The sequence below is a fragment of the Microcaecilia unicolor genome, chromosome 13, assembly GCF_901765095.1.
Source record: "Microcaecilia unicolor chromosome 13, aMicUni1.1, whole genome shotgun sequence".
NCBI classification, from domain to species: Eukaryota; Metazoa; Chordata; class Amphibia; order Gymnophiona; family Siphonopidae; genus Microcaecilia; species Microcaecilia unicolor.
Window position 1 is genome coordinate 70,710,995 of NC_044043.1, and position 20,235 is coordinate 70,731,229.

Consider the following 20,235-nt stretch of genomic DNA (forward strand, 5'->3'; position numbering starts at 1 on the left):
GGGGAGAGTGGAGATGGAGAGAGACAGGAGGGTGGGGATGAATGGAGCCATGGAGTGGGAAAGAAAGTGCCTGAAAGTTGCAGTGGGGGAGTATGAGGCTGAGAGAGATCAGACAGAGGGAAGGGAGTGCAAAAAAAAGTGAATTATTCTGTAACACATCCAATGCACACACACACACACACAGATCCCTCTGCACACCCCACATCTCCCCCTCTTACAGGCTCTTCTTCATATGCACAGCTACCCACTTACAAGCAATTGGAAGATAAATATTCAGGTCTTGTTTAGAAGACAAGGTAAACAGCGTATAAACATTTTACATAAATAAAATGCACCTCCTGAGGTTTGCCATGCAAGTTGCAAGGGGACACGTGCTAGTTCTATTGTTAGGGAATACGGACTGTGTTACAAAACTGGAGGTATAGGGTTTAAAATGAGACTCTGTCCTATGTTGTACAGATTCCAAACTCCACTCACATATGGAAGAAGTGATTGAATGAGACTATGAAATCATTTTAATGGTAGTTTTAGTGGGTAGTTGGAACTGGCCAGAGGTTTCTTTATGCATTTGAAGGTCCTTGGTACTTTCTCTTGTACTATCTTTTTTAGCTATTTTAAAGGTAGTGGTGGAGGCTGTGATGTGGGGGTTGGCATGGTGTTTGGAAATGTTCATTTTGGCTTGTCCCCTCGCCCCAAATACATCTGTTTAAGGTCACCATACTCAGATTCAGTCTCAGGAATTCTGGAGTGAAAGAGAGGATGAAAAGATAGAAAATACATGATAGAGTGAGACTCACCCCATACCAGCTGGCCCTGAAGTGATTATATGAAATCAAGGTTCAAGAAAGTAAATTGTGGGGGCACTTAAAAGATCATTTTCAAAGCAATTTCCATTGATAAAAGAGAACTTTACTGGAATAATTGTATAAACCGAACACCCCAAACATTTTTTTCAAAACACTACCTATTTCATGACTATTTTGTTAAACAGACTTCTACAATGACCCTAGCAGCACACAATTCTCTCACAAATTTACACTTACCCCAAAGTGTGCGTGCACCCTATACCTGTATACATATATATTTTATAAAATACATACATGCACTGCAAGTCCACCCAGCAACATCCAAACTAGGAACACCTATATGCAGATCATATAAAAAGTAGGTGCAATCTTTCAGTGTGCCTACCTTTTACGTACATATACGCCTGTGCAATTTTAAAAGAGCCATTTTCTACGTGTAAAATATTTTCCATGTGATAAAAGCTTGACAAAATTACCCACCATCCCCCTGATTCTATAAAAGTCGCCAAAAATTGTGCACACAGATTTAGATCTTATTTAATAGAAAACAAGCCAATTAGTGACACTAATTAGATTTGAGACTTATGCATGTAAACTTAGGAACAGGATCTGCACCTAAAATTTAAACGCGGCCTGAAAAGGCAAGGGTTATGGGTGTTTCAGGGCGGATCGAAGGCATAGTTTTGAGTTACATACATAATTACAGAATATGGGTGTTCTGCGCATATATTTAGGTATGGGCATTTGCACCACATTTTCGTTGGTGCAAATGGCGGCACCTAAATTTATGCGCAACCTCTCCGTTAAGCATTATTTTATAAACCGCGCCAAACTTTAGGCATGGTTTATAGAATACTGCTTAGGGGAGGGGGTTGCTTTAAGTGCCATTTATAGAATTCACCCCCATGCATGGAAATTATCTTTTTGAAACTTACCACTATTGTATGCAAGTGAAAGTATGCACATTGGGAGTAATTCTATAACATATGAAATTTATGTGCATATGCAAGCACATATGCATTTAACTGCCAAAATTCCACCTAAGTGCTATTCTGTAAACACGTGCTAAATTTATATAGAATGCAAGCTTATCACAGCTTTAAAGGGCTTACGGCAGGATGCGCTCAGGTGTTCTGTGGCAAGTGTGAGATCTGTGCGCATAAACTGAATGCTAAAAATTCTTTAAATATTTTCTGCAGAGGGAGCATATCAGGGGGCGGAGAGTGGGCATTTCTGCACTGATCAGTTAGTGCAGCGATATTACTGCATGCTGATTACCACAAGATTAGTACATGAGCCCTTACCACCTAGAAAATAGGTGTCTTAAGCAATCACACGCTAATTGTGTTAATGGCCATGTGCTAATAGAAATAATGGAAAAATGGCCACTTTACAGCTGCAGCAAAAATGACCTTAGTGCACAGGAAAAACCTGTAAGGGTGTGCTAAGGCCACCGTAACTTAGTCAAGGAGCTCATGGTGCATATTTGCAAAGGGAGATGTACATATTTTAAGTTAAGTGCATATCTACGGCACTTACATAAACTTTATGGCTGGTGTAAGTCCTCATGCCTAACTTTTAACCTATATATATGCGATTAAGCTAATATTCTATAGAGGAATGTAGGCACCTACATTCCTTTATAAAATAGTTCCTGCCAGTTCTCTGGGCGCCTAATTATAGGTGTCCTGTTACAGAACTGCTCTCATAATGGGCTTGATTTTTAAACAGGACACCTGGTGAAACATTTATAAAGGCACCTATGTGCCTATGCCAGTTACAAACTGAAACACGTGTATATTTTATAAATAGGGATTCTCATCCCAAGTGTTGATAAATTCCAATTTTAGTTTATTTTTCTGGCAATTGGGTGTTTTTGAAGAGTAATAAAAATGAAATTGAGTGCCCTCTTTCCAGTCACCTATATTTTATGCGCATATATGGCCAAGCAATTTTATAAGAGCCCTTTTCTACACGTAGAACAAGCATTACACATGGAAACATAAAAGTAATTGCTATATTTTCTGAGTACCTACGTTTGTGTACCAGGGCAACCAAAAGACAAAGTCGGGCATGGGGCAAACAATCTTATGGGCCCTGCCCCCGTGGTCTGCCATCTCTGTCCTTCTCCCCCTTGCCTGCTTACTGGCATCTCTCTCCATCCCTGCACACAGGCTGGCATCCTTTACTCTCATCAGACGACGTAGCACAAGAGCCCGATAATGTTTTATGAAATTGGCTATTATGCCCTGATCCATAGGTTGGACCAGAGAGGTAGTGTTTGGTGGCAGGAAGACCACCTTGACATTAGACAGCCTGACAGCATCACTGTGTGCAGCACAATTATCACAAAGCAACAAAATCTGACACTTTTCTGCCCACATTCTAGTGTCTAACTTCTTTAGCCACTGCTTCCAAATTTCCCCAGTCATCCATGAATTTGCGTTAGCCTCGTATGACACAGGAAGTCACTTAACATTCTTGAAGCAACGGGGCTGTTTGCTCTTTCCAATGACGAGTGGTTCCAACTTCTCACTCCCATCCATATTGCAGCAAAGGAGGATCGTCAGTCGGTCCTTCGACGTTTTACTTCTTGTAGTTTCGGCTTGTTTGAATGCAAGTGTTGAATGCAAGGAATCGCTCGCCAGTAGAGACTGTTTTCGTCAGCATTGACATTGTCACGAGCTGCAAACTCGTTCAAGATGGTAGGAAGAACTGAAACAACCCAATTTTCAGCACCAAAGTCATCAGCGTCTTGTTTTTCACCATGCTGTTTCTTGAATTTTATGTTGTTCCTCTCCTTCCATCTTTCCAACCATCCAACAGTGGCTCTGAATTCAGTTAGTCCAAGACTTATAGCTAGCTGATTAGCTTTCTCCATAAACAGTGGACCACTGAGAGGAAACTGTCTGCTCCTGACTTGAGAAAACCACCGAAGAAGAGCATCTTCTACTTCCTCGGCTTTTCCCGCCCGTTTTCGTTTCCAGTGTGGATTTGTATTGTTTTGCCAGTCTTCCAGAAGCTGATCTTTCTGCTTCAAGATACGTGAAATTTGACTGGGATTGACACCATATTCTTTAGCAATAGATGCTTGACTTTGTTTGTTTTCTAATTTTTTAAGCTCTTCTATTCGTTCAGCCAGTGTTAAAGTCTTGCAGTTGCGCGATCACAACGATGACTCCAGTGTACACTCTAACAGCTTTCTTTCACTTATTCTGCCTGTGGCAGTTAACCAACGAGATTTCAAATTTATCGCCCCTTTGTCACATGCCAATCGGCTTCCATATTCCGTGTGTGCGCTTATGCGGAGTCTTTCCTGCAGGGGAGCGGTCTTAAACCATGCATATAAGCGAATCTTGCACTTATCAGTAGTGTGCTAAACCGAAGTTTGTCCTCATAGAAATTGATGGCGCCAAAAACGGGACCGAAGTATGGCATGCAGTTAAACAGAGCATGCGCTTATCCAACATGCACTTAAATGGAGTGCACTGTATATATATATATATATATATATATATATATATATATATATATATATATATATATATATATATATATATATATATATATATACACAAAATTACTAATAACAACATGAAATCCTGTATATAACATGTTTGTAATACATAGAATAGAATGTGAATATGGACAGAGTTGTTGATATTGCAAGTTTAGTTAGAGGGTTAGTTATTTCTATTGTTAGAGATCGATCTTATCAAGTGATTTTTCTTCTGACGAAGAAGGGCAACCTTCGAAAGCTAATCAAGAAATGTACTAAGTTATGTCCAATAAAAAAGGTATCATCTTATTTTCTTTTTCATGTTTTATTTTGTTTTATTTCTATTGATTACCTTTAAAAGTGGACTAACACGGCTACCACACCTCTCTACTCAATATTGAAATATGAGATAGTCTTCAGTTTGACGGCGTTGTTTAGGCAAAGAGTTCTATCTGGTTGTACTTTGATATGAAAATCCAGCATTGTGGATAGTTTTATATTTGATTATATTATATTGAGGGAAGTGTAATACAAGGAAGTCTCTGGATGATTTTTTAGCATTGCGTGTTGATAGCTCTATAAGATTCTGCATGTAAGATGGGAATGAACTATAAATTATTTGGTGGGTGAATGCACATAATTTGAAAGTAATGCGTGAACTTATAGGTAGCCAGTGTAGTTTGAGTAGAAGCGCAGACTTTTGAATTCTCAAACATACATACATTTTCCCTTCAAAAAATTATCTGCCCACTTGGGTAGGTGTAAACGTATGCAAGAGCATTTCCGGGGGTATTTTTCTTAAAGCCCATGAATTCTCGTAGCAAGTGGTAATGCTTTTCTCTTTCTTGGGCAGAATAAAGCTCATCTCCTTAATACAGGTTTGTAAGGGAAAGTGATCAGAGACCCCTTTGGTTCTATGACAGAAATACTTACAAGTACAAGCAGAACAAAAACTATTTGTTGAGATGCGCTGCAATGGCTTGTAACTACTGCTTCTAATTATAGGTTTCAGCCAATAAACACCAATAAAAGACCCCTGATGCAAACAAAAAGTCAAAACAGGTGTTTAGTGGCTGAACATCAGAAAAATATCACTTCCCCTTATCTTGCGTTGTATCCTTCATTCAGCTTTTGTGCCTTCTCTGCACTGATAATTCCTGACACAAGCATACATATTGATATCTCTGGAAAAGGTATTGAACAATAGTACCTGTGACATAAAAACACTGATAAATACTGATTTTTCTGTATTCTCAAAAAACCTCTAATTAGCTGTAAATACCTAAATTTACATAGGCCAAAAGGACTTTTAACATTTTTAGCAGTGGCTATATTGACAATGCTGCTGAAAATCCTTGCTGTCCTGGCACGTAATGCCTCTATATGCCAAATACCTTGTCTGCAAGCCTAGTGAGAAGCTGGTTTCTGCATCTATTTCCAATATGTCTTCAGGTCACATTTCTTGATCACGGAATAGATTTCTTTTCAAAAAACATGCTAGAATTCCACTGGAATCTGGCATGTGATAATAGAAAGGCTCTGGACAATTCTAATCCTGTCCCAACACAAACATGATAGAGAGTTGCAGGGGGTCAGAAATTTCACCCATCCCCACTGCAATCTAACCCATACCCACTCATATCCACTAAGATCCATTCCATTCCCACCCATCCCCGCAATTAATCTCCCCCATTCCCACTGGAGTCGATGCTATTACTTGCTCACAGCCCTCTATTTCCTCCTGACCCCAATAGCCTCCTGCAGCTTTTTGGGTGGTATTCACTATTCAACCAATGAGTGTTCCAAGTCTCAGTTTGGTATTCTGGCTGCCTCATTCTGGTGCTCCAAATGCCCCACTCATTGCATTCCAAGTTTCATTCTGGCATCACCAGTGATTTTGACTATACTCCTGCAGGAATCCTGCAGCAACTTTTCATCTCTGAGGGATTCTTGTGACCTCCATTTCCATGCAGCTAAATACATGACTGCCTTGGAAACCATTCTCTGGGCTTACAACAGAAACAACAGACTCAACCCCAAGAAAAGCCAGACAGGAAGACTAACCTATGAACACTCATGGAAAGTACATCCCAATAGCATGGCCTAGTGGTTAGAGCACCGGTCTTATAATCCAGAGGTGGCCGGTTCAAATCCCACTGCTGCTCCTTGTGATCGTGGGAAGTCACTTAACCTTCCATTGCCTCAGGTACAAACTTAGATTGTGAGCCCTCCTGGGACAGAGAAATAGCCAGTGTACCTGAATGTAACTCACCTTGAGCTACTACTGAAAAAGGTGTGAGCAAAATCTAAATAAATAAATAAAATGTGGCATTCAGAACACAAGGCTCCTTACCAAGAGTAGGTGTGTGATGTAATTCCTGAAGGCACCAAAGTGGTTTACAAATTTCAGGGTCAACACTCAGCGTTACTTATCAGATAGGAGTGTATTCTATCTGAGTAAGTGCTCACCAGGGGCAACTGGTAATTTTCAGCAGCATTACCTGGATAGTGCTAGGGAGGGCTAGAGTGGGGCCAGGAGTTACCTGGTTAGTGGCAATATTCAGTTTGCTAACTGGTTAACTATGTGGATAAAGTTAGGTCAGCAAAAGGACTGTCCTAAGTTTAACCAGGTACTAGTCTGAATATTGGCAATAACTAGGTAAGTGCCAATGGCTGCTGGCATCCAAGTATAGCCCAGGGCTAAATATCTAACATTTAAAAAACTGCTGACCACTGCAGGCTGAATATTACCCTTTAAGTGCTCTTTTTTATAGTTCAACAGTTTTTTATTAATGTGTTAGCATGTTATACATGTATATGAACTTCAACATTCAGTAATTAAGCTGACAAAACATACTAAAGTGTATACATCCTAAACTTCAATTATCAAGAACATTCAACTATTTTCTGGCAAAATGTTGGACTGATTTTCACCCTGAGCAGGAACTAGACTTAGGTATATGAAATACCATTTGTATTCAGCTCTATCTAGAGGGCTAGAGACATAAGTGAATGTTGCAAACTGAAGACCTGATCCTTAATTTATATCTGCGTATATCAACAAAACAAAATGGAAAAGAATAATTAAACACATCATTGACAGGTGAAGGTGCTGAAGGCCAGATGTCACATATAATAAACAAAGTTGTATTCTTCACTAGAGCAAGATAAGCCTTGCATTCCAACCACAACACATTCTGCCCAATATAATTAATGACCCTGGGATGTAATTCTTCAGTTTCCCCACCTGCTGGTCCGATCATCCTCATCAGAGTCGATGAAGCTGCTGGATTCCAGCTCACTGCTCATCACTGTGGAGGAACTGTCATAAACCGCCAGGTCCCGATGTCTATCCAGCTTGGGGTGTCCATTGATCCGAGGGACTGAGGAGATAAAGGAGGAGATGTGGGTGAGATTTCCTGAGAGAGGGTTTTCCAGTACTGGGGATGAATACCTAATAAACACTGACAAAAAACATAACAGGAGATTCTGGGTTTGGACATACATGTACTGTATGACACAGCTTTATGATGGGCAGAATAAGCCACCAACTCCATGTCAATGGAACAGTTTTTCTTAAGAGACGTTTGGACTACAAGTCCACTCATGCAATCAGAGAAAACCAGGACTAGCTTAAGTCTGTCCAGATGACCTGGAGCCAAATGGAAAAATCTATTATCAGAAAATAAAATTTTGAAATGCAGCATGCTGTTTGTCTGATGGAATACTCCAGCAATGCAACTGTAATACTGTGCCCACGCAGTAATACATTATATCATAAACATCATATTTTAGGTATCTTGGCTCCAGCATGGAACACAAGCTGTTGAAACCTTGTAAAAAATACAAGCAAAAGAATACAGATGAAGTCATAGTCAGCTTACCTCTCTCTCCAAAATAAGAAAGATTATTAGATTCAGACATACCTCACGAGAGGAACCCTAGAATACTATAATGCCCTTTCATAACGTTAACACCATAAATAAATGCACAGCACTTGGGCATTAACAGCAGTTCACCCAATAGAACATTAAAGTTAAAAAAAGATGTTGCATTAGTAAAGTATGCTGCCAATATGGAGTTTCACATGCAACTAAATGTAATTTTTACATTACCACATCCAGCCCTGCACTATGATAGCTCTTTTGCCTTCGTATCTAAATCAATCACCTATATATTTATTCCCTCCTCAGAATGACAGTATTGGCCTACTGTCTGAAAGACCAGAGGCAACAGATTCTGCCATCATGGTAGGCACTTTCAGAGTTACTGGTCAGATTTAGCTTTACCCCATCTCCAGTGTGATGACCAATAATGAGTATTTATTCTGTGTGTCAGAATTTTTTGGGTCACTTGAAATACCAATAATAAACCTGCCTGTCTAGTACCATATGTCAAGAGATTCTCACTAACGGGAGATTCCCTGCCCAGACCACTAGGCAAATACCTACCTTCTTTTGGTTTTAGATCTATCCTATACCTCTAAAGCTCTTTTGTGAGAGCTGCAAGAGAAACCAAAACCCTTGTAGGCCTACACCTTTATTGGCACAACATAAAAATGATCCAAAGATGTTGTGGTAGCTAAGTTTCGAGATCAGAAAGATCACACTTCTTCATAGCAGATGCTGACCTGAAGAGACCACTCTTAAAGCTTGTTTCTAGCACCTTTAGAAAAACCATCAAACTTTGCAAAGGATCAGCTCAGATGCTGCAAGGAAACGCCAAGGTGTGGCATCACTTGAGTCTGGATCAAGTGAAGGAAAAGCAAAAGCATCCATTGTTCCTAAGGCTGATGGACATATATAGACAGGATGCAGGTTTACAGTCATTTTCTCTCAAGCAAACAGCAAGCCCGGGACAATGTCCATTGACTTGACTTGTCAGAACTCCTGGAAAAAGAAAACAGTATTTTTGTCTGGTAATAGTTTCTTGTTTTCTTTACTGGAAAGTCTTCAATTCTTTCTTTCTGCATTCCAGCTGATCTGCAAACAAACGTTAGTGCTTTCCTTCCTTTCTGTGGTATATTCATACAATAAGCTTAAATTCAACCCCAATGCACAGAAGCTTAAGGAATTCAAAATATATTCTCTACAAGACAGAATGCATACAATAGAAATATTCCACTAGGCTTTCAGAGAGCACAAAATGTTGGCACTTTTAACAGAAAAAGAACTCAAAGAACAAAGAGCATCTTTATGCACTTGGAGGAGGGAAATCTAGAGGAAGTATGAAAAGAAAGTATTTTACTTATAGATACCTGGAATCGCCAAAGGTAGCCACCAATATGATGGCCATAATTCAAGTCAGCATGAGACAAGTAGAAAGGCTGGTAGAAGGGAGGGGGAAAAATGACTGGAGTTCAAGTAGAGTCTGTAGTGACTCAATAAATAGGATTAACAGGGCAGACAGCATGGCCCAAATTAATCATTATCTGCCAACAAGTACCATGGTACTATGAGCTACAAGAAATGTATTCTCTTGACCAGGTATATGTGAAATACTTGGATAGAGTTGTGATTGTGTGCTAATATAGCAAAGTGTGTACCAGAAAAACTCCAAGTCTTGTACATCCTCTCACCTGTTCAGGTGGACAGTTCAGCTCATACTAAAGGCTGGAATGTCTTATACTGCTTTGCAGTGAGAGTATTACAATAACAGTTCTATAGTGCTTCTAGACACATGCAATGCTATACACAAAAGACACAATCCTTGCTTCCACAGAGCTTCAGCCCAGTCAAGACACACAGAAATAAGAGATCTCAGGAAATGCATTTATTTTGGTAAATGTGGTTAAAAACAACATGGTCAATATTTAGCAGTTAACATGTTAACTTTCAGCGGATTTTCAAATGATTTGTGAGATTAAGTTGACTGGTAAATATGTGGTCCTAATCTTAACTAGATAAAGCAATCTGGCAGCTATTTGTGTAGTTCACGGAATATTTAGTGCTACCTAGATAACTTTAAACTATGCACGTGGTACATCTTCAAACCCTCTCACTTTCAACCAGATAATGTCTGGCAGGCATCGAGTTGTCCTGACAAAAATGATAAGGTCATTGGCCCTGAATTTTCAAATCCTACAATTTATCTGGTTACCTTTAAAGTCAACTGCATAAATTCAATGAGAACCAGGACTTTAGATAGTGGGGTTTAAGGCTAGAGTTGAACATAACCACAGATAGAGCATGATGCATCCAATTCAAGTAGGCTGTTCCAGGCATATGGTACAACAAGATGGAAAACACTGAGATATGGACACATTATGGGGCTCATATGGGTACAAAAGAAAGTTGGTTTACAGGTGTCCATTAATAATCACGTAAAAAAAAAACACCCTTCCAAAGTCTCAAAATAGCTTTGAAAACCCTGAAAAACCCTAAAGAACTTGTTGGTGTTGCTTTTCCAGATTTTTGGACCTATCATAAAGCAACGATTCTCGCGTACACATTCAGCAGTACCGAATCCAAGAGATAACTCCCAGAATTGTGTGGCAGACTAAACACTCAAGCTAGTCTAGTCAAGCTAGTGGCTGTAATATGTCACCATTAGATCCTTAAGGAACCCATAACCACTTGCTCAGCAAAGGCTCCCTGCAGTTGTCATTTTACAGTTTGTACCAAAGAAATAATGTAACAGTGTGTCCAAACTAATTATTGATAAACAAAAATAGACATTAAGAGATCTTTAATTAAAAATACATATACGTATTTTAGACCAAGCCACTAAAAATACTATAATAGAAAAGATGCATCAAATGTGTTTCTAAACCCAAATAGAACTTTTGCTTTCCTGTTATAAATGTTTTTAGTGCTTTAGCCTAAAATGTATATATTTTTTATTTGTGGTCAAACAGAAAGCCTTTAGTCATAGGGTAAATGTTATCCTCCGTTTAGCCTCAGTAGGTTGCACTCACCAGCATTCAAGAGACCCTTAAACCTGTCAGGCATGTTGGAAAACACTGAACTGATAAGACATCCGGAACAGAATAAACTAGAAGACTTCAAAGGGCAAAAATGTTTTAAGTGTTCCCTAGTGATTCCCCCAGGTACAGACGGCTCACTTTGAAGTATCACCTCTGTTTACATCTTCTAGACATAGCCACTGAAATGGCAAAAAACCACAGCAAATGTAACCCAAAGCAAAAAAAAAAAATAGATTGTGCAACGTGGAATCACAGCACTTTAGAACAGGGGTTCTTCATCAACCCAGTCATTGGGACATATTCAGCCAGTCAAATTCTCAGGATATCCATAATGAACATGCATGAGATAAATTTGTATGCACTACCGGCACTGTATGCAAAATCTCATATATTCATTGTGGGTATCTTGAAAACCCTGACTGGCTAGGTGTGTCCCGAGGACTGGGTTAAAAACCACCACTGGAGTACACAGCTGCACAGACTAGCTCATTACCCAAAGATATCTAAATAGGGAGCAGATGGAATGGCACAATTATTAGCATTCAATTAGAGGAAGTGAAAAGGAGGCATTGGGGTCACACAACAGGTTAACAGTAACTAGATCAACCAAAGCCTCCAAATAATGCACACTTGGGCAGATGCATTCCAACTAAAACTTAACACAGAAAAAACACGTCTGGTACTCACCTCACAACACAACACAAAAAACTTCACCACCATAATCACACCATACTGTTCCCTTCCTGTCTCACAAAACCTGAAAATTCTAGGAGTCACCATTGATCGAAACCTCAATCTTGATACCCACGTGAAAAACACGAAGAAAAAGATGTTCTACACCATGTGGAAACTTAAAAGAGTAAAACCTTTCTTCCCGAGATACATCTTCCGTACCCTGGTACAGTCAATGGTAATAAGTCATCTGGACTACTGCAATTCACTAAACGTCGGATGCAGACAATCAAAAAACTCCAAACTGCCCAGAATACGGCCACCAGACTCATATTTGGAAAAACGAAATATGAAAGCGCAAAACTCCTAAGAAAGAAACTTCACTGGCTTCCACTTAAGGAACGCATTGCATTCAAGATCTGCACGATTATACACAAAATCATTCATGCAGATGCCCCAATCTACATGCTAAACCTAGTGGACCTACCGTCCAGAAACGCCACAAGATCATCCCGCAAATTTCTCAACTTGCACTACCCCAGCTGCAAAGGACTTAAATACAAGCTGATGCATGCCACTACCTTCTCTTACATGAGCACGCAGATATGGAATACATTACCCACAGACTTGAAAGCAATCAACGAAACAACTATCTTTCAAAAATCTCTGAAAACATTATTCTTCAACAAGGCCTACAATCTCACTAAGTCACCTCACCAACCCGCTCAATTATGAACGCCCACGTTCTGTAACTATCCCAATCACTCTCTTCCTTCTTCTCTCTTCTCTTACTTGATCGCTACACATTACTAACTGTATCTGATATCCTGAAATGACAATGTCAACAAATCTATGTAAGCCACATTGAGCCTGCAAATAGGTGGGGGAATGTGGGATACAAGTGCAATAAAATAAATAAAAACTAGCCAACCTTGATGTTGTTCCGCCACATATGCTTTGTAGTTGCAATTTTGCTTAAAAGAAGAACTGGCTCATCCTGTACCTGAAGGCCTGGAAGTGGCACTTAAATCCAGGTCTCTGGAATCCTTGGTGAGAAGAGATCATACTAGCACCCAAACTAGAACTTAATAAATTTCTCAAACAGAAAATTAATATGATCTGAAAAGCGGTCTGAACCAAAATAAACGTAATTCTTTTCAGAGACTGGTGAAATAAAGTTCCACTGGAAGGTTTTAAAGTAGAGGAGTAGCCTAGTGGTTAGTGCAGTGGACTTTGAGAGCCTGGGGAACTGAGTTCGATTCCCACTGCAGCTCCTTGTGACTCTGGGCAAGTCACTTAACCCTCCATAGCCCCTGGTACAAAATAAGTACCTGAATATATGTAAACCGCTTTGAATGTAGTTGCAAAAAAACTCAGAAAGGCGGTATATCAAGTCTCATTTCCCTTTCCCTTAAGTGGAGATTTTTTTTCTTTAATGCAAAGGTGAGCATCAGAGCTGCCCTTTGGCTAATTCCCACTTATCCATTACCACAGGTAGATATTTGTGCATTTGCAAAGGATTTTTTTTTATCCATTCTGTAAAATAAGTAAAGCTACCTGTAAATGCCATACCTAAGCTTTGGAGACCAGGACTATGTCAACATGCACAGTGTCACATGTATTTGAACAAATCTGGGTAAAGTCAATGAGAAGTGTCACACTGCTACAAATCTTGTGCTGATTGATCGATAGCATTCCTTTCCCAGCCAGTAATAATATTCTGTGGAGCAGTGTTCCGGTGTCCGCTGTCCATGTAAACAGATGGGTGTTCACAGAAGAAGCTAATTCAGGAGAGTTTTAACCCTGGTTATATCTTCTCGGGGGAAGAGGAAACATGAGTGTAGGTTGGTGGGGGCCTTGGTGAGGGTCTCAGAGGATTTGTCTTCTACTTGAGACACTTGGCTAGGCTTTAAAATATTCTTTTCTCCCTTCGATAGGCTTTTCAGCCACATAGGTGCATGAGAAGTTGTGAGAAGGCAATAGAAGAGGCAGAGAGAGCAGAAAGAGGGGCTCAAACTATCTGACTACAAAGCTAAGAAAAAATGCTTCATCCCCTATAGAAAATGAATGTGTTGTCAGTCAGTCCTAGGTCTGTCTATTAAAGTAAAGGGGCATGTTGGAGGCTTAAACTAACAAGCTTTCGCCTTATGTAATTAATACCTCAAAGCTTCTGCACTGTCTGCACACTAATCACAATTAGAAATCTTTGTTATGCTGTCTATCCTGTATTTTATCATTATTTTTTATTCAAGAAATGTATGGATATTAAGAAGGTGATATAATCTTCTCTTCAGGTGCAGGAATTAATCACAGCTTCTCAGGCTGAAGGTAATTTCTCTAAACCCTTGAATGAATCCTCCCCACATCCCTCATCAGTTTCCAGATAATATGCAATAATTACTGGGCAATATGAGAGGTCCCTATGGCCATTGTTCTCTGTGTACAAGGAAACAAATGATCACTCAAATTAAAAGCTATCCAAGCTCCTTAATCCACATCAACCAAGACAAAAGCTTTTGCATGGAGATTCTGTTTGCTTAATGTTTTTCCTCAAATTTGTCCAGATGTGTTCCGCACACCTGAAGAGCTGCTACAGCCAGGACCAGGTTAATTGGAGGAGGGAGAGGAGCTGACGTGCTGTGTTGGCCTTATCCCATTACAATGTAAAGGGCCTATAGTGTGACTATGCTGTACAGACCATGGAAGCACCAAGTTCCCTAATACCAGTAGCATACTACCTATCATCTGCAAGACAGCCTTCAGCTACTTAGGTCTCAAGCTCTGGAGCACTCTCCCATATGACATCCACTCTGAATCCTCTTACTCCAGTTTTAAAACACAAATTAAGCCCTGGATTTTCCATGAGGTGTTCACAACACACTTACACAGCACAACTCTTCTTCCATCTCTCAATTTGCTTCCCCTTATTTTCTCTTCTGCTTTCTCCTTATCTTGCTTTTATTTTATGAACTGCACTGATGCCAATCATTTGGCCCTTGCAATATATCAAGGGCTTGTCAAATATAAATTTTCAAAATGAATACTAAGAAACGAAGCATTCATCTGTAACAATTGCATTTGTCAGCCCACACTTCTACAATCAGATGATTCAGTGCACCAATAACAAAAAAATAACACACCTACCAATGCACTGGAGACTGATGAAAGTGGCCCTTATGCTATCAAAGGCCTGTAGAATCATGGCTCCTCCAGAGCCTACTCTAAGTCAGGGGCGTAGCCAGACAGCAGATTTTGGGTGGGCCTAGTCAAGAAGTGGGTGGGCACCAAGTGTTCTCCCCCCCCCCCCCTCCCAATGCAATGAGGCCAGTATCAGAAGTTTAGGAAGCTTAGACTGCTGAAGTGGACAGCAGTGTTCTCAGCACCATCAGGGGGAGGTCTTCAGCTGGCGGAGCTTAGGATCTCCACTAGCTAGCACTAAATATGTGCTGCTGTTAGGTGGGCCTGAGCCCTAAGTGGATGGGCCCCGGCCCACCCAGGCCCACCTGTGGCTACGCCACTGCTCTAAGTAGTTAGGGGTAAGAAAAGAGAAGATGATAAAGGGAAACCAAAAGGTCCCCTAAATTCTGTGAAAAGAAGGAAACAGATAACCAGGGCTTGCGTGGCCGACATGAGGAAAAGGGAGAAATTGAGAGAGTGTCCCTTTTACCCCAAGCAATAAACCATTGTGTTGCAGTTAAAGAGCAGACAGCTCAAGCACAGGTTTTCCCTGCACAACACAGCACTGGAGACGTCTTTGCTGCAAACATTTCCAAATCAATGCACCCAGACTGAAAGCTCATTCATGAGGGGCCCTAGCCTGCAACAGCTTGTCTGTCAAACCAATTCTCATGTGTCACTGAACATTCCTCATCAGCAAAAAAATACATTTATTGTCTGTAAAACTGAACAGTAAAATAAATGGCTGGGGTAGTTTCAATCAGGGCATGTACTACACACACAAAAATAAACAGTTTGCCTGAAAAGACCTGCCTGGGGTAATCCACTGCTGGGTGTTAGCAGAATGATGTGGCATTGCTTCTGCCTAAGCTGGCCATACGGTTTCCTTCCAGATCAGTCCTGGAAAATACTGCACAACTGAGCAAACAGTACTATATCATGGCTGTTTTATTTTCCCATGTGTCTGACAGTCTCCTCATTAGACTAACCAAGTGCAGAACACATGGAAGAGTCTGCAGTAAAAACATATAACTTCTCTGTTTCCCTCTCTATTTTGGAAAATCCAGCTACTTTACAAGGTCATTGACAAGATAAAGGTAAATGATGACAGCATAACCAAACCCAGACTCTGCTTTCCAGGCTGCCTTGGGATGCTGCGGAGAAAACATTCACAAACCCCACTGGGGAGGAGTCCTAGCTATTTCATAATTGTGACACACAGTGGCCAGATTCAGGGTCTATGATAGGATTCCAGAAGGAGCTCTGGTGCAAGACTCCCTGTCAAGGGCTGCCACTGCAGTGACTGGGCTTCAAGAGAAATAAATCCCTGGATAATTGTAAATGAAGGCTCATGATGCCAGTTCTCAGCTCTTTCTCCAATTCAGCTGAAGGCCAACAGCAGCAGAAAGACAATCAATTCAAAAGATAAATAAAAAGGAAAGCCCCTCCCCGACAACACTGGAGCTGGGCTGGATGCTCTGGAACGCTCCGATTCTCTTGACTATACTGAAACGTAACTTGTCTAGTGCAGACCTGAGGACATTCTTGCACTTTCCAATCATGCACTGCCTGAACCTTTCTAACTTCATCTCCAGGATACGTTTAAATTAAGCCAAGACATATGTTTCATCAGCATCCTTAGGACACACCTTTCTTTGTAACAAGGCTTCCTCATTCTACAGCTTTTCGTGAAATCCCAATCTCAATCTAAGAAAACCTCAATGAAAAGGATCAATTCCATCTAGCAGTAGGGCTTCAATAATAATGACTAAAAAGAAGGGCTTTACAAGGTCTTATTGCCTTGATGTAGGGACAAGGCAAAGTCAACAACTCTTAACCACCTAATGTTAAGCAAAAGGGCTTATTACCCTGCAAACTGTCATAACTGCTCCAAACGTCCCTCTAAATTACACAGATTCAAATATGTGACTCCCTAAGCAAAAAGGCACCATAATTTCAGTCTCATGTATAGACTAATTATGTCTTTAAAAAAATGAGAAACGTTTATCAATTAAAAATACTTAACCCCAGAAATCACATACACCACTTTAGGTAGTTGTAGAACAAAACTGAATAGTCCCATTCTACTGACCCTGTAGTACACAAAACTTTCAAAAATAAAAATTGCCCAAATGTACCTCTCCAAACGTTTATAGCCTTTATCTCTTATTTGTAACCCCACTTTTGGTACCTTTTCACTCAGTGGATCATATATTATTTTTAAAATGTATTGTTCCAAGTTGCCATGGGCATATCTTCTGCTTAGCTACACCTTTCTAACTGGTGAAGTGAGAGAATCATTTTGGGAGCAGATATAAAACAGATTTGGGGTTGGTTTAGTTACCTATGCTATTTGCAGACAGTGAATCCTTTTATTTGAACATAAGATTTATTTATAAATATATTTCTGTACGGAAGTGCTTAGAATGACAACAGGCTGTTCTTCAGACATGGAAGGACCTTTGTGGCCTGGAAAACTCCCAAAAGTCCCCCCCCCCCCCCCCCCAAATCTTTTAGCAAGGTTTTGTTGCTCTAATAAAAGGTCATTGCAGCCTATAAAGAATCTATATATCTCTAGGGCTAACATGGCTACCAGAGCTCTCCATTATTTGATACCTACAGTGATATATACGGGGTGGTGCTTCTGGATGGCATCGGACTGGCCCCAGAGGCCTCAGCAGGTTACGACACCATCTCTGACGTGGCCGTCTCACTTGGTCGGGTCCCCATCTGGAGCGCTGCTGCTCCTGTTGCGGTGGAAGACGTCTCCCAAAACATTGCAAAAATGAGGAAGTGACCATAACTGCCCTCTCTCTGTTCTCCACCACCCCCACCAATCTTTTCACTAAGCCAAGAATGACTACTCCTCCAGACCAGGATCTCTCCGCAACTTTCAATTTCCAACTGGCCAGAGGCAAACATGCAAATTCAGAATTGCCAAGTGTTCTATAGGTTTGCTCTCTGTGCAGTAAAGGCAGTGATGCAGATCACAAACTGACAGCTAAAAACACAAGGCTCCAATGGGAAATCCAGATGTGGGGTGAAGAGGGGGTATCTGCATGTTCTTCATCTGCTAACTAATCCAAAGGAGGCAGCGACAAAGGGCATCCAGCGGTGTTCATGGCTATGGAATGACAAAATCATGTATACTTATTTTCAAAACTGATTTGTTCTCCATTCAACCTCTGTATTTCACAAGTCATATAATGCATGCAAGAAAAATCTAAGACCCTGAAAACACAATTAAAAATGATCTAAGAACCAGGTACAAATTGCCAATAAAAGCAAGTCATGAAAGTACAAAAAAAAAACCCCACCACCCAGCACATCAGTTTGCTTTGCTTAATCTGGAAGAAGAACATCTCTTATCCACGGTTTTCAGCATTTTTTAAAAGGAAAAATATTTCACTGAAAAACAATCCTGCAAACCAAAAGTGCCCTGGGACTGCTGGCCCTTCTCAAATTTCACACTTCCAGGCACCACATGGCTGACCCCCAGAATGTTGAGCTTGCCCTGGTTTTTCTGTGAATTTGTTTTTCCTTTCTACTATTCTACAAGTGTGCGAATGGACCTGCGGGTGCTCTGCACTTTCTTTATCACCAAAACTTAAACCTAGCTCACAAGGGTTACAAATACAATAACTCCTCATAATCTCTCTGCAAAAGACAAAGAACAACTGACAAATTATCACAAGATGATGAGGGCGTGTTTCGTTTGACTGAACAAGCCATGTGGAGGATAGCTATGGCTTCTTTTATTTCCAACCTGTGACTGTGGGATTTCAATTCAGATTTCCCAATGATGATTCTTATGTCACTTCATAACAGTAAACACTTTGATGAGATCCTTCTGTACTAAAATGGTTACATATCTTATTATTTTAATTTACATTTGCTAGCATTTTCTCAAGTATCTGAATACTTTTAGACTTCTACATGGTAAGAACTACTGATGTTTATTATACTGTGGGTCTTCCATCCCCCCTCCCCATTTTGTGTTTATAATTTATTATTACAAATCTGATGCGGTCTGCTTTTCCTGCTAGGATGCCATGGCCCATGCATGTCCTTAGGTTTGAACATTTGGATTTCTCAGCCAATACTGCAGGGTTTAGCTCTTCTCATTCCATCTAGTTTAAGTTTTCTAAAGCATAGTTGTCTGCCCTAGATTTAAACAGAGTGATGACTGAGCTTGGGTTTTCTTTCATGTGACACAAACCCTACAGCAGTACAGCGGTAAATCCTTCCCCATCACCTCTCCCAGCTTAAACTGTTTCAAAGAGCTGTGCAGTCATGGGTTCTCCCTCTTCCAACATCACATATACAAAGTTGTGTTTCTATTTCAATACTACTTTATTCAGACGGGCGTATCATGCCAGTACTGTTCTAGATCTGCTCCCTCTGATAACCCACAACAGAAGAGAGTCATTGGAATAAACGCTCTCTTTGCTAGTAAAATAACAGATGTATCATAAGCTACTTTTGCAAATCATGACTGAAAATAAAGATGTGCAAGAAGAAAAAGGTACTTACTCTTGAGAATCCCTTTCAGAAATACCTGCCAACATACAGACTAGAAAGGACACCCACCTCCTCTCCCCTGATTTTAGACAAAACTGCATCACTCCCTGACAGCCAATGACTGGAGGCTATGCAAATCTGCTGGCAAGGTGCTGGAGAGGGTCTCACTGCATGCAGCCAGCAGCCCTCACACTGACTGCTGATGAAAGGCCCTTTAGTGCTTTGTGCCCTGAGGTAGTGCTATGGGAACCAGTACTAGGGGTTTCCAGCCCACAGGTAACAGAGGGCACAGGAGTGACCCACATTTCATTTGGATACACAGCTGTTTTTATCTTGTTGAACGAATGAGACTCTTTCCTGTCTTTTAATGGAATTCTTTTATATTTTATAATATGCTTTTATTATAAACCGCGTTAATCCACATGCTGGAAAACACAGTATATTAAGTACTATTAAAGCATTAAAACATATTATCTGCACGACAGGATGATAGATGCTGTCATCCTGACAGAGGAGCTGATGCAGTTACCTTGTATTACAGCCCTGCGCTAAAGCTCAGCAAGTGGTTTCTTAACAGAAATGTAACACAAAAAATGTACTTCCCAATGCTTTAAGCAAATAATATGCAAATAGGC

The 20,235-nt window shown here is 40.4% G+C and overlaps 1 protein-coding gene across 3 annotated transcripts in view; it reads right to left on the minus strand.

Annotated features, from left to right (window-relative positions):
• Positions 1–20,235, minus strand: part of DVL1 (dishevelled segment polarity protein 1) — a 180,409-nt gene that overhangs the window by 46,238 nt on the left and 113,936 nt on the right. For all 3 annotated transcript variants that reach the window (XM_030222264.1, XM_030222263.1, XM_030222262.1), the window contains exon 5: positions 7,553–7,688. In XM_030222264.1, coding sequence (XP_030078124.1) covers positions 7,553–7,688 — 136 coding nt within the window. The remainder of the gene's footprint in view (positions 1–7,552; positions 7,689–20,235) is intronic.